The sequence below is a fragment of the Oncorhynchus nerka genome, linkage group LG6 (genome assembly GCF_034236695.1).
Source record: "Oncorhynchus nerka isolate Pitt River linkage group LG6, Oner_Uvic_2.0, whole genome shotgun sequence".
Taxonomy (NCBI): domain Eukaryota; kingdom Metazoa; phylum Chordata; class Actinopteri; order Salmoniformes; family Salmonidae; genus Oncorhynchus; species Oncorhynchus nerka.
The window spans coordinates 81,532,278-81,548,177 of NC_088401.1; the positions used below are offsets into that span (position 1 = coordinate 81,532,278).

The 15,900-nt window shown below is 42.5% G+C and overlaps 1 protein-coding gene across 2 annotated transcripts in view; it reads right to left on the reverse strand.

Moving 5' to 3' along the window:
* The window catches only part of sh3rf2 (SH3 domain containing ring finger 2), a 48,533-nt gene that overhangs the window by 21,753 nt on the left and 10,880 nt on the right, over positions 1–15,900 (reverse strand). Inside the window, exon 3 of one of the 2 annotated variants that reach the window (XM_029647431.2) lies at positions 5,237–5,575. The exons of the other annotated variant lie outside the window; for it this stretch is intronic. Coding sequence (XP_029503291.2) covers positions 5,237–5,575 — 339 coding nt within the window. The remainder of the gene's footprint in view (positions 1–5,236; positions 5,576–15,900) is intronic. 2 annotated transcript variants of the gene reach the window in all.

Sequence of the window (15,900 nt, forward strand, 5' to 3'; positions counted from 1 at the left end):
TTCTACCTCAAACTGACCCTTCCAGACCAGAGAGTTCTACCTCAAACTGACCCTTCCAGACCAGAGAGTTATACCTCAAACTGACCCTTCCAGACCAGAGAGTTACACCTCAAACTGACCCTTCCAGACCAGAGAGTTCTACCTCAAACTGACCCTTCCAGAGCAGAGAGTTATACCTCAAACTGACCCTTCCAGACCAGAGAGTTACACCTCAAACTGACCCTTCCAGACCAGAGAGTTACACCTCAAACTGACCCTTCCAGACCAGAGAGTTCTACCTCAAACTGACCCTTCCAGACCAGAGAGTTCTACCTCAAACTGACCCTTCCAGACCAGAGAGTTATACCTCAAACTGACCCTTCCAGACCAGAGAGTTATACCTCAAACTGACCCTTCCAGACCAGAGAGTTCTACCTCAAACTGACCCTTCCAGACCAGAGAGTTATACCTCAAACTGACCCTTCCAGACCAGAGAGTTATACCTCAAACTGACCCTTCCAGACCAGAGAGTTACGCCTCAAACTGACCCTTCCAGACCAGAGTTATACCTCAAACTGACCCTTCCAGACCAGAGAGTTCTACCTCAAACTGACCCTTCCAGACCAGAGAGTTATACCTCAAACTGACCCTTCCAGACCAGAGAGTTCTACCTCAAACTGACCCTTCCAGACCAGAGAGTTATACCTCAAACTGACCCTTCCAGACCAGAGAGTTCTACCTCAAACTGACCCTTCCCGACCAGAGAGTTATACCTCAAACTGACCCTTCCAGACCAGAGAGTTACGCCTCAAACTGACCCTTCCAGACCAGAGTTATACCTCAAACTGACCCTTCCAGACCAGAGAGTTCTACCTCAAACTGACCCTTCCAGACCAGAGAGTTACACCTCAAACTGAACCTTCCAGACCAGAGTTACACCTCAAACTGACCCTTCCAGACCAGAGTTACGCCTCAAACTGATCCTTCCAGACCAGAGAGTTACACCTCAAACTGACCCTTCCAGACCAGAGAGTTATACCTCAAACTGACCCTTCCAGACCAGAGAGTTCTACCTCAAACTGACCCTTCCAGACCAGAGAGTTACACCTCAAACTGACCCTTCCAGACCAGAGTTACACCTCAAACTGACCCTTCCAGACCAGAGTTACGCCTCAAACTGATCCTTCCAGACCAGAGAGTTACACCTCAAACTGACCCGTCCAGACCAGAGTTACGCCTCAAACTGACCCTTCCAGACCAGAGAGTTATACCTCAAACTGACCCTTCCAGACCAGAGAGTTATGTCTCAAACTGACCCTTCCAGACCAGAGAGTTCTACCTCAAACTGACCCTTCCAGACCAGAGAGTTACACCTCAAACTGACCCTTCCAGACCAGAGTTACACCTCAAACTGACCCTTCCAGACCAGAGTTACGCCTCAAACTGACCCTTCCAGACCAGAGTTACGCCTCAAACTGATCCTTCCAGACCAGAGAGTTACACCTCAAACTGACCCTTCCAGACCAGAGTTACACCTCAAACTGACCCTTCCAGACCAGAGAGTTATACCTCAAACTGACCCTTCCAGACCAGAGAGTTACACCTCAAACTGACCCTTCCAGACCAGAGAGTTATACCTCAAACTGACCCTTCCAGACCAGAGAATTCTACCTCAAACTGACCCTTCCAGACCAGAGAGTTATGTCTCAAACTGACCCTTCCAGACCAGAGTTACACCTCAAACTGACCCTTCCAGACCAGAGTTACACCTGAAACTGACCCTTCCAGACCAGAGAGTTACACCTCAAACTGACAGCCAATGTTGGGCCCTTCTGGTAGTCAGAGACTCCCAGCCAACAGAACTATATAAAAGGCAATGATGTGCACAAAAATAGTCTCCAGTGATAAAACACAAGGTTGATTGAGACTGAATCTAAAGCTTTTAAACCAGAGGCTATTGCATCCATGTAGATGAAATCACTATAGTCACTAAGTACTGGGAGGAGCGATGCTTGAACAATCTGCCTTACTTTTGAAAACAGGAGGAAGGATTTATTTCTATAGAGGAACCCGAACTTAATTAGTTAGTTTTTCAACGTGTGTTTTAAAAGGCAGTTTTATCATCAATCCAAAATACTTACAATTTTATTTTACCTTTATTTAACTAGGCAAGTCCGTTGGTTAGCAGATATTATTGCGAGGGTAGTGAAATGCTTGTGCTTCTAGTTCCGACAGTGCAGCAATATCTATCAAGTAATCTAACAATTCCACAACAACTACCTATTACACACATATCTAAGTAAAGGGAGGGAATAAGAATATCTACAGTTGAAGTCGGAAGGATACATACACCATAGCCAAATACATTTAAACTCTGTTTTTCACAATTCCTGACATTTAATCCGAGTAAAAATTCCCTGTTTTAGGTCAGTTAGGATCACCACTTTATTTTAAGAATGTGAAATGTCAGAATAAGAGTCGCGAGAATGATTTATTTCAGCTTTTATTTCTTTCATCACATTCCCAGTGGGTCAGAAGTTTACATACACTCAATTAGTATTTGGTAGCATTGCCTTTAAAGTGTTTAACTTGGGTCAAACGTTTCGGGTAGCCTTCCACAAGCTTCCCACAATAAGTTGGGTGAATTTTGGCCCATTCCTCCTGACAGAGCTGGAGTAACTGAGTCAGGTTTGTAGGCCTCCTTGCTCGCACACGCTTTTTCAGTTCCACCCACACATCTTCTATGGAATTGAGGTCAGGGCTTTGTGATGGCCACTCCAATACCTTGACTTTGTTGTCCTTAAGCCATTTTGCAACAACTTTGGAAGTATGCTTGGGGTCATTGTCCATTTGGAAGACCCATTTGTGACCAAGCTTTAACTTCCTGACTGAGGTCTTGAGATGTTGCTTCAATATATCCACATAATTTTCCTGCCTCATGGTGCCATGCATTTTGTGAAGTGCACCAGTCCCTAATGCTGCAAAGCACTCCTACAACATGATGCTGCCACCCCCGTGCTTCACGGTTGGGATTAGAGGTCGACCGATTAATCGGAATGGCCGATTAATTAGGGTCGAATTCAAGTTTTCATAACAATCGGAAATCGGTATTTTTGGGCGCCGATTTAAAAAAAGATATGGTTTATTTAACTAGGCAAGTCAAGAACACATTCTTATTTTCAATGACGGCCTAGGAACAGTGGGTTAACTGCCTTGTTCAGGGGCAGAACGACAGATGTTCACCTTGTCAGCTCGGGGATTCAATCTTGCAACCTTACGGTTAACTAGTCCAACGCTCTAACCACCTGATTACATTGCACTCCATGAGGAGACTGCCTGTTACGCGAAAGCAGTAAGAAGCCAAGGTAAGTTGCTAGCTAGCATTAAACTTATCTTATAAAAAACAATCAATAAATCATAATCACTAGTTAACTACACCACCCGATGTCACAGGAAGGCCATAAAGATCATCAAGGACAACAACCACCCGAGCCACTGCCTGTTCACCCCGCTATTATCCAGAAGGCGAGGTCAGTACAGGTGCATCAAAGCTGGGACCGAGAGACTGAAAAACAGCTTCTATCTCAAGGCCATCAGACTGTTAAACAGCCACCACTAACATTGAGTGGCTGCTGCCAACACACTGACTCAACTCCAGCCACTTTAATAATGGGAATTGATGGGAATTGATGTAAAATATATCACAAGCCACTTTAAACAATGCTACCTAATATAATGTTTACATACCCTACATTATTCATCTCATATGTATACGTATATACTATACTCTATATCATCTACTGCATCTTTATGTAATACATGTATCACTAGCCACTTTAACTATGCCACTTTGTTTACATACTCATCTCATATGTATATACTGTACTCAATACCATCTACTGTATCTTGCCCATGCCGCTCTGTACCATCACTCATTCATATATCTTTATGTACATATTCTTTATCTCCTTACACTTGTGTCTATAAGGTAGTAGTTTTGGAATTGTTAGCTAGATTACTCGTTGGTTATTACTGCATTGTCGGAACTAGAAGCACAAGCATTTCGCTACACTCGCATTAACATCTGCTAACCATGTGTATGTGACAAATAAAATTTGATTTGATTTGATTGTTGATGATATTACTAGTTTATCTAGCGTGTCCTGCGTTGCATATAATCGATGCGGTGGCATTCGCGAAAAAGGACTGTCGTTGCTCCAATGTGTACCTAACCATAAACATCAATGCCTTTCTTAAAATCAATACACAAGTATATATTTTTAAACCTGCATATTTAGTTAATATTGCCTGCTAACATGATTTTTTTTAACTTGGAAAAATGGTGTCACTTCTCTTGCAACAGAGTCAGGGTATATGCAACAGTTTGGGCCGCCTGGCTCGTTGCGAACTAATTTGCCAGAATTTTACGTAATTATGACAACATTGAAGGTTGTGCAACGTAACAGGAATATTTAGACTTATGGATGCCACCCGTTAGATAAAATACGGAACAATTCCGTATTTCACTGAAAGAATAAACATTTTGTTTTCGAGACGATAGTTTCCGGATTCGACCATATTAATAACCTAAGGCTCGTATGTCTGTGTTATTATGTTATAATTAAGTCTATGATTTGGTAGAGCAGTCTGACTGAGCGATGGTAGGCACCAGCAGGCTCGTAAGCATTCATTCAAACAACTCTTTCGTGTGTTTTGCCAGCAAAATCGGCGTCCGAAAATACCGATTTCCGATTGTTATGAAAACTTGAAATCGGCCCTAATTAAATCGGCCATTCTGATTAATCAGTCGACCTCTAACTGTTTTACAGTGAATTATAAGTGAAATAATTTGTCTGTAAACAATTACCTGTGTCATGCACAAATTAGATGTCCTAACCGACTTGTCAAAACTATAGTTTGTTAAGAAATTTGTGGAGTGGTTGAAAAACGATTTTTAATGACTCCAACCTAAGTGTATGTAAACTTCTGACTTCAACTGTACATATAAATCTATGGATGAGCAATGACCGAGTGGCATAGGCAAGATGCAATAGATGGTATAAAATACAGTATATTTTTAATTTGAGGAGACCTGGAGAACAACATCAACTTGGCTGGAGTAACAGCCTGTGGGTCTCCAGGAGTAACAGCCTGTGGGTCTCCAGGAGTAACAGCCTGTGTGTCTCCAATACATCAAAGTAATTCAAACCTGGCCCTGTAGTAGTATGTACAGTTAAAGAGAGACAGGCAGACGCACCTTGTGGAAGGTGAGACAGTCCTTGCAGTCATCCAGATTCACGTCCATCTCTTTGGAGTCAAAGTCGTGCAGGGCTTTGCAGAGGGCTAAAGGCTGAGACTGGAATTGTGGCTGGGTCTGGGATTGGGACTGTTTTTGGTATTGACACTGTGGTGGAGTCTTATGTTGCTGGTCAATAATCTGTATCATGTTAGCAGCGACCAGCCCACTACTGCTGTTTGTGTCTCCATAATACCAGTTCTCATCCACCTTCTGTCTCAGAATGATGATGTCACCAGACGCCATGTCAATCACTCCTGGGACGTTCTGTCTGTGGTCGTACAGGGCTCTGGCAATGAACTGGACACAGGATGGGAAAATAGAGTTTGTTACTGTACATTTGCCAGGAGGTATATGCAGAACAGGTCTATTTTGTTCTTAACTGGAGGTCAGCTGAATGTATGTTTTTTCTATAAGGGTATGAATCTGGGACAATGAGGTGTTTGAAATCGCTGGTTAATCGATGACATTCATTGAGATTCATTGATCTATTAATTAGAGAGGAATAAAGAAAACCAGCAGTGCTGTGTGTGACCATCGAGGACAGTAATGTAACTGGAACTAATGTAACTGGATAGTCCTGTAATGTAACTGGATAGCCCTGTAATGTAACTGGATAGCACTGTAATGTAACTGGAACTGTAATGTAACTGGATAGCAGTGTAATGTAACTGGATAGCCCTGTAATGTAACTGGATAGCCCTGTAATGTAACTGGATAGCCCTGTAATGTAACTGGATAGCCCTGTAATGTAACTGGATAGCACTGTAATGTAACTGGAACTGTAATGTAACTGGATAGCAGTGTAATGTAACTGGATAGCCCTGTAATGTAACTGGATAGCCCTGTAATGTAACTGGATAGCCCTGTAATGTAACTGGATAGCCCTGTAATGTAACTGGATAGCCCTGACGTTCTGTAGAGTCTTGTTGGACGTTTGTAATGAAGGAAATTATTCATAAAAGTAGTAAAAACAAATTGTGTGTTTGAACAGTTTGGGGCGAGAAGCCCCTAACTTTGTTTCCATGCCGTGCTTCTTCTACTTTCCCATGATGTCAGATGTAAACGGCGTCTCGTTGCCAAGACAATTACCTGCTTTTCCTTCTGGTGTAACACAGGACTCTGAGTCTCTGACCTCGATCTACTCTGCCTCCCAAATGGCACCCTATTCCCTATATAGTGCACTACTACCGCAAAGGGCTCTGGTCAACAGTAAGTAAGGAGCCTTGGCTTGTGCCAGCTCCTGTTTTCGTAGCATGAGGCAGCTTGATGTACACCCCCCTGGACAGGACACTAGACTTGCACAGGGCCCAAAGGTAGTGTACAACACAGGGAGCCATTTGGGCCTCAGCATGGATCACAAACTGGGACAGCATGGATCAAAACACTGTATAAGCACTTTACACCTGCATTCAAATGACTGTTTGGGCACTTTCAGCATGGATCAAATTCTGTACAGCACTTTGAGATATCAGCTGATGTACTATATAAATAGGGCTATATAAATACATTTGAAATTTGAATTGAATTGAGTGTTCACAGAAAGTCTCAGAACAGCCGTTACCAGCATGGATCTCCTTGAGCAAGCCAGCATCGATCAAATCACATGAGCAAGTATACCAGCATGGATCAAATCCCTGTATGAGCACTTTCAACAGTCATGAAACCTTTCAGTAAACTTAGCTTGACTGTTATTTCTATTGAACTGCTCAGCCTAATGGATCAAATCACTGTATGAGCACTATACCAGCATGGATCAAATCACTGTATGAGCACTACTGTATACCAGCATGGATCAAATCCCTGTATGAGCACTACTGTATACCAGCATGGATCAAATCACTGTATGAGCACTACTGTATATCAGCATGGATCAAATCACTGTATGAGCACTATACCAGCATGGATCAAATCACTGTATGAGCACTACTGTATACCAGCATGGATCAAATCACTGTATGAGCACTATACCAGCATGGATCAAATCACTGTATAAGCACTATATCAGCATGGATCAAATCAATGGAGGAGCACTACTGTATACCAGCATGGATCAAATCCCTGTATGAGCACTACTGTATATCAGCATGGATCAAATCACTGTATGAGCACTACTGTATACCAGCATGGATCAAATCCCTGTATGAACACTACTGTATATCAGCATGGATCAAATCACTGTATGAGCACTACTGTATATCAGCATGGATAAAATCACTGTATTATAACAGGGCAATAGAGAAATAAGTCCAACTTTTTGGAGAAATGTCCTCTGGTCTGATGAAACAAAAATATAACTGTTTGGCCATAATGACCATTGTTATGTTTGGAGGAAAAAAAGGGACGCTTGCAAGCCAGAGAACACCATCCCAACCGTGAAGCATGGGGGTGGTAGCATCATGTTGTAGGGGTGCTTTGTTGCAGGAGGGACTGATGCACTTCACAAAATAGATGAGGCAGGAAAATGATGTGGATATATTGAAGCAACATCTCAAGACATCAGTCAGGAAGTTAAAGCTTGGTCACAAATGGGTCTTCCAAATGGACAATGACCCCAAGCATACTTCCAAAGTTGTGGCAAAATGGCTTAAGGACAACAAAGTCAAGGTATTGGAGTGGTCATCACAAAGCCCTGACCTGTATGGGCGGAACTGAAAAAGCGTGTGCTAGCAAGGAGGCCTACAAACCTGACTCAGTTACTCCAGCTCTGTCAGGAGGAATGGAACAAAATTCACCCTACTTACTGTGGGAAGCTTGTGGAAGGCCACCCGAAACGTTTGACCCAAGTTAAACAATTTAAAGGCAATTAGCCACCTAGCTAATGTTAGCATTATCCACCTAGCTAACGTTAGCATTATCCACCTAGCTAACGATAGCCACAACGAATTGGAATTCGTACCATACGATACGTTTTGCAAAGTTGTAACAGATTGTACGAATCGAAGAAAAAAATTGCACTGAGTCTCTTGTACTGGCTCTATGCACACTCACTGGACTTTACCCACACACTCACATACTACACTGACACTCCAATACACACAAAACACACACAAGCATATTGACGCCACACACACACACACATTTTCACACTCTTTAACACTCTTCACATCTGCTGCTGCTACTCTGTTTATTACCTATCCTGACTGCCTAGTCACTTTTAACCCCTACCTACATGTACATATTACCTCAATTATACCTCAACTACCTCGTACCCCTGCACATTGACTCGGTACTGGTACTCCTTGTATATAGCCATGTTATTACCTCGTACCCCTGCACATTGACTCGGTACTGGTACTCCTTGTATATAGCCATGTTATTACCTCGTACCCCTGCACATTGACTCGGTACTGGTACTCCTTGTATATAGCCATGTTATTATCTCGTACCCCTGCACATTGACTCGGTACTGGTACTCCTTTTATATAGTCATGTTATTACCTCGTACCCCTGCTCATTGACTCGGTACTGGTACTCCCTGTATATAGCCATGTTATTACCTCGTACCCCTGCACATTCACTCGGTACTGGTACTCCCTGTATATAGCCATGTTATTACCTCGTACCCCTGCACATTCACTCGGTACTGGTACTCCCTGTATATAGCCATGTTATTACCTCGTACCCCTGCACATTCACTCGGTACTGGTACTCCCTGTATATAGCCATGTTATTACCTCGTACCACTGCACATTCACTCGGTACTGGTACTCCCTGTATATAGCCATGTTATTACCTCGTACCCCTGCACATTGACTCGGTACTGGTACTCCCTGTATATAGCCATGTTATTACCTCGTACCCCTGCACATTCACTCGGTACTGGTACTCCCTGTATATAGCCATGTTATTACCTCGTACCCCTGCACATTCACTCGGTACTGGTACTCCCTGTATATAGCCATGTTATTACCTCGTACCCCTGCACATTCACTCGGTACTGGTACTCCCTGTATATAGCCATGTTATTACCTCGTACCCCTGCACATTGACTCGGTACTGGTACTCCTTTTATATAGCCATGTTATTAGCTCGTACCCCTGCACATTCACTCGGTACTGGTACTCCCTGTATATAGCCATGTTATTACCTCGTACCCCTGCACATTCACTCGGTACTGGTACTCCCCGTATATAGCCATGTTATTACCTCGTACCCCTGCACATTGACTCGGTACTGGTACTCCTTTTATATAGCCATGTTATTATCTCGTACCCATGCACATTCACTCGGTACTGGTACTCCTTGTATATAGCCATGTTATTAGCTCGTACCCCTGCACATTGACTTGGTACTGGTACTCCTTGTATATAGCCATGTTATTACCTAATACCCCTGCACATTGACTCGGTACTGGTACTCCTTGTATATAGCCATGTTATTACCTCGTACCCCTGCACATTGACTCGGTACTGGTACTCCTTGTATATAGCCATGTTATTACCTCGTACCCCTGGCCTCTATCGTCTATGTAGCCTCCAAAAGCGGAAGTGGGTTCACAGGGTCTTTCCATTTCGCCTGAAAACCGGAACATCCGGTTGTTGCTAGTAGGCTACCTTCATGATGAGATTATTATGGATAAAAGATAGATCATTTTTACTTGTCAAAAGGCAGCCAAGCATCAGGTCTTATTCTGGTGACATGATGATTGATGCTTGGCTGCCTTTTGACAAATAACAATTATTTATTGGAAAGCCGTATCAAGCTCATCACCATCCAATTTCACCACCCTGTGAAGTTCATCACAATTGATTTCATTTCTTGTCTAATAAACGACATGTTTTCCCGAGTCGTAGTGGGAGGACCACACCACATATCATCTCTTGACTCCAGTACTTCCATATGATGGTTATTATATCAATATTTGTGCATGTGGCGTTTCCACTGCCATTTCTCACATAATTACAGCGTATTTAGTTTTGTAGACATTAGTAGTTTGCCGACAGATTGGCTGTATCCATCTGGCCTTTCGTGACATTTCTTTTATCTGACTTGAACTTTACTCGTATGAAAATGTTGGATGGAAACCTGGTTAACATGGGTAAATCATTTATCCATTGGATGTAAGAAAGGGAACTTGGAGTTTGGAGTTGAGTGTGTAGATGAAATTCTAGCCATGAATGGGATCAAATCCCTGTAGGAGCACTATACCAGCATGTATCAAATCACTGTAGGAGCACTATACCAGCATGGATCAAATCACTGTAGGAGCACTACTGTATACCAGCATGGATCAAATCACTGTAGGAACACTATACCAGCATGGATCAAATCACTGTAGGAACACTATACCAGCATGGATCAAATCACTGTAGGAACACTACTGTATACCAGCATGGATCAAATCCCTGTAGGAGCACTACTGTATACCAGCATGGATCAAATCCCTGTAGGAGCACTATACCAGCATGGATCAAATCACTGTAGGAGCACTACTGTATATCAGCATGGATCAAATCACTGTAGGAGCACTACTGTATACCAGCATGGATCAAATCCCTGTAGGAGCACTACTGTATACCAGCATGGATCAAATCACTGTAGGAGCACTACTGTATACCAGCATGGATCAAATCCCTGTAGGAACACTACTGTATAATGGCATGGATCAAATCCCTGTAGGAGCACTACTGTATATCAGCATGGATAAAATCACTGTAGGAGCACTACTGTATATCAGCATGGATAAAATCACTGTAGGAGCACTACTGTATACCAGCATGGATAAAATCACTGTAGGAGCACTACTGTATATCAGCATGGATAAAATCACTGTAGGAGCACTACTGTATATCAGCATGGATAAAATCACTGTAGGAGCACTACTGTATATCAGCATGGATAAAATCCCTGTAGGAGCACTACTGTATACCAGCATGGATAAAATCACTGTAGGAACACTATACCAGCATGGATAAAATCACTGTAGGAGCACTATATCAGCATGGATCAAATCACTGTTGGAGCACTACTGTATACCAGCATGGATAAAATCACTGTAGGAACACTATACCAGCATGGATCAAATCCCTGTAGGAACACTATACCAGCATGGATCAAATCACTGTAGGAGCACTACTGTATACCAGCATGGATCAAATCACTGTAGGAGCACTACTGTATATCAGCATGGATCAAATCCCTGTAGGAGCACTATACCAGCATGGATCAAATCCCTGTAGGAACACTACTGTATATCAGCATGGATCAAATCCCTGTAGGAACACTATACCAGCATAGATCAAATCCCTGTAGGAACACTACTGTATATCAGCATGGATCAAATCCCTGTAGGAGCACTATACCAGCATGGATCAAATCCCTGTAGGAACACTACTGTATATCAGCATGGATCAAATCCCTGTAGGAACACTATACCAGCATGGATCAAATCACTGTAGGAGCACTACTGTATACCAGCATGGATCAAATCACTGTAGGAGCACTACTGTATATCAGCATGGATCAAATCCCTGTAGGAGCACTATACCAGCATGGATCAAATCCCTGTAGGAACACTACTGTATATCAGCATGGATCAAATCCCTGTAGGAACACTATACCAGCATAGATCAAATCCCTGTAGGAACACTACTGTATATCAGCATGGATCAAATCCCTGTAGGAGCACTATACCAGCATGGATCAAATCCCTGTAGGAACACTACTGTATATCAGCATGGATCAAATCCCTGTAGGAACACTATACCAGCATGGATCAAATCACTGTAGGAGCACTACTGTATATCAGCATGGATCAAATCACTGTAGGAGCACTACTGTATACCAGCATGGATCAAATACCTGTAGGAGCACTACTGTATACCAGCATGGATCAAATCACTGTAGGAGCACTACTGTATACCAGCATGGATCAAATCCCTGTAGGAGCACTACTGTATAATGGCATGGATCAAATCACTGTAGGAGCACTACTGTATAATGGCATGGATCAAATCCCTGTAGGAACACTACTGTATAATGGCATGGATCAAATCCCTGTAGGAGCACTACTGTATATCAGCATGGATAAAATCACTGTAGGAGCACTACTGTATATCAGCATGGATAAAATCACTGTAGGAGCACTACTGTATACCAGCATGGATAAAATCACTGTAGGAGCACTACTGTATATCAGCATGGATAAAATCACTGTAGGAGCACTACTGTATATCAGCATGGATAAAATCACTGTAGGAGCACTACTGTATATCAGCATGGATAAAATCCCTGTAGGAGCACTACTGTATACCAGCATGGATAAAATCACTGTAGGAACACTATACCAGCATGGATAAAATCACTGTAGGAGCACTATATCAGCATGGATCAAATCACTGTTGGAGCACTACTGTATATCAGCATGGATCAAATCACTGTATGAGCACTATATCAGCATGGATCAAATCACTGTAGGAGCACTACTGTATACCAGCATGGATAAAATCACTGTAGGAACACTATACCAGCATGGATCAAATCCCTGTAGGAACACTATACCAGCATGGATCAAATCACTGTAGGAGCACTACTGTATACCAGCATGGATCAAATCACTGTAGGAGCACTACTGTATATCAGCATGGATCAAATCACTGTAGGAGCACTACTGTATACCAGCATGGATCAAATCACTGTAGGAGCACTACTGTATACCAGCATGGATCAAATCACTGTAGGAGCACTACTGTATACCAGCATGGATCAAATCCCTGTAGGAACACTATACCAGCATGGATCAAATCCCTGTAGGAACACTACTGTATATCAGCATGGATCAAATCCCTGTAGGAGCACTACTGTATACCAGCATGGATAAAATCACTGTAGGAACACTATACCAGCATGGATAAAATCACTGTAGGAGCACTATATCAGCATGGATCAAATCACTGTTGGAGCACTACTGTATATCAGCATGGATCAAATCACTGTATGAGCACTATATCAGCATGGATCAAATCACTGTAGGAGCATTACTGTATACCAGCATGGATCAAATCACTGTAGGAGCACTACTGTATATCAGCATGGATCAAATCCCTGTAGGAGCACTATACCAGCATGGATCAAATCCCTGTAGGAACACTACTGTATATCAGCATGGATCAAATCCCTGTAGGAACACTATACCAGCATAGATCAAATCCCTGTAGGAACACTACTGTATATCAGCATGGATCAAATCCCTGTAGGAGCACTATACCAGCATGGATCAAATCCCTGTAGGAACACTACTGTATATCAGCATGGATCAAATCCCTGTAGGAACACTATACCAGCATGGATCAAATCACTGTAGGAGCACTACTGTATATCAGCATGGATCAAATCACTGTAGGAGCACTACTGTATACCAGCATGGATCAAATACCTGTAGGAGCACTACTGTATACCAGCATGGATCAAATCACTGTAGGAGCACTACTGTATACCAGCATGGATCAAATCCCTGTAGGAGCACTACTGTATAATGGCATGGATCAAATCACTGTAGGAGCACTACTGTATAATGGCATGGATCAAATCCCTGTAGGAACACTACTGTATAATGGCATGGATCAAATCCCTGTAGGAGCACTACTGTATATCAGCATGGATAAAATCACTGTAGGAGCACTACTGTATATCAGCATGGATAAAATCACTGTAGGAGCACTACTGTATACCAGCATGGATAAAATCACTGTAGGAGCACTACTGTATATCAGCATGGATAAAATCACTGTAGGAGCACTACTGTATATCAGCATGGATAAAATCACTGTAGGAGCACTACTGTATATCAGCATGGATAAAATCCCTGTAGGAGCACTACTGTATACCAGCATGGATAAAATCACTGTAGGAACACTATACCAGCATGGATAAAATCACTGTAGGAGCACTATATCAGCATGGATCAAATCACTGTTGGAGCACTACTGTATATCAGCATGGATCAAATCACTGTATGAGCACTATATCAGCATGGATCAAATCACTGTAGGAGCACTACTGTATACCAGCATGGATAAAATCACTGTAGGAACACTATACCAGCATGGATCAAATCCCTGTAGGAACACTATACCAGCATGGATCAAATCACTGTAGGAGCACTACTGTATACCAGCATGGATCAAATCACTGTAGGAGCACTACTGTATATCAGCATGGATCAAATCACTGTAGGAGCACTACTGTATACCAGCATGGATAAAATCACTGTAGGAACACTATACCAGCATGGATAAAATCACTGTAGGAGCACTATATCAGCATGGATCAAATCACTGTTGGAGCACTACTGTATACCAGCATGGATAAAATCACTGTAGGAACACTATACCAGCATGGATCAAATCCCTGTAGGAACACTATACCAGCATGGATCAAATCACTGTAGGAGCACTACTGTATACCAGCATGGATCAAATCACTGTAGGAGCACTATATCAGCATGGATCAAATCACTGTTGGAGCACTACTGTATATCAGCATGGATCAAATCACTGTATGAGCACTATATCAGCATGGATCAAATCACTGTAGGAGCACTACTGTATACCAGCATGGATAAAATCACTGTAGGAACACTATACCAGCATGGATCAAATCCCTGTAGGAACACTATACCAGCATGGATCAAATCACTGTAGGAGCACTACTGTATACCAGCATGGATCAAATCACTGTAGGAGCACTACTGTATATCAGCATGGATCAAATCACTGTAGGAGCACTACTGTATACCAGCATGGATCAAATCACTGTAGGAGCACTACTGTATACCAGCATGGATCAAATCACTGTAGGAGCACTACTGTATACCAGCATGGATCAAATCCCTGTAGGAACACTATACCAGCATGGATCAAATCCCTGTAGGAACACTACTGTATATCAGCATGGATCAAAAGGAACACTATACCAGCATAGATCAAATCCCTGTAGGAACACTACTGTATATCAGCATGGATCAAATCCCTGTAGGAACACTATACCAGCATGGATCAAATCCCTGTAGGAACACTACTGTATATCAGCATGGATCAAATCCTGTAGGAACACTATACCAGCATAGATCAAATCCCTGTAGGAACACTACTGTATATCAGCATGGATCAAATCCCTGTAGGAGCACTATACCAGCATGGATCAAATCCCTGTAGGAACACTACTGTATATCAGCATGGATCAAATCCCTGTAGGAACACTATACCAGCATGGATCAAATCACTGTAGGAGCACTACTGTATATCAGCATGGATCAAATCACTGTAGGAGCACTACTGTATACCAGCATGGATCAAATCCCTGTAGGAGCACTACTGTATACCAGCATGGATCAAATCACTGTAGGAGCACTACTGTATACCAGCATGGATCAAATCCTGTAGGAGCACTACTGTATAATGGCATGGATCAAATCACTGTAGGAGCACTACTGTATACCAGCATGGATCAAATCCCTGTAGGAACACTACTGTATAATGGCATGGATCAAATCCTGTAGGAGCACTACTGTATATCAGCATGGATAAAATCACTGTAGGAGCACTACTGTATATCAGCATGGATAAAATCACTGTAGGAGCACTACTGTATATCAGCATGGATAAAATCACTGTAGGAGCACT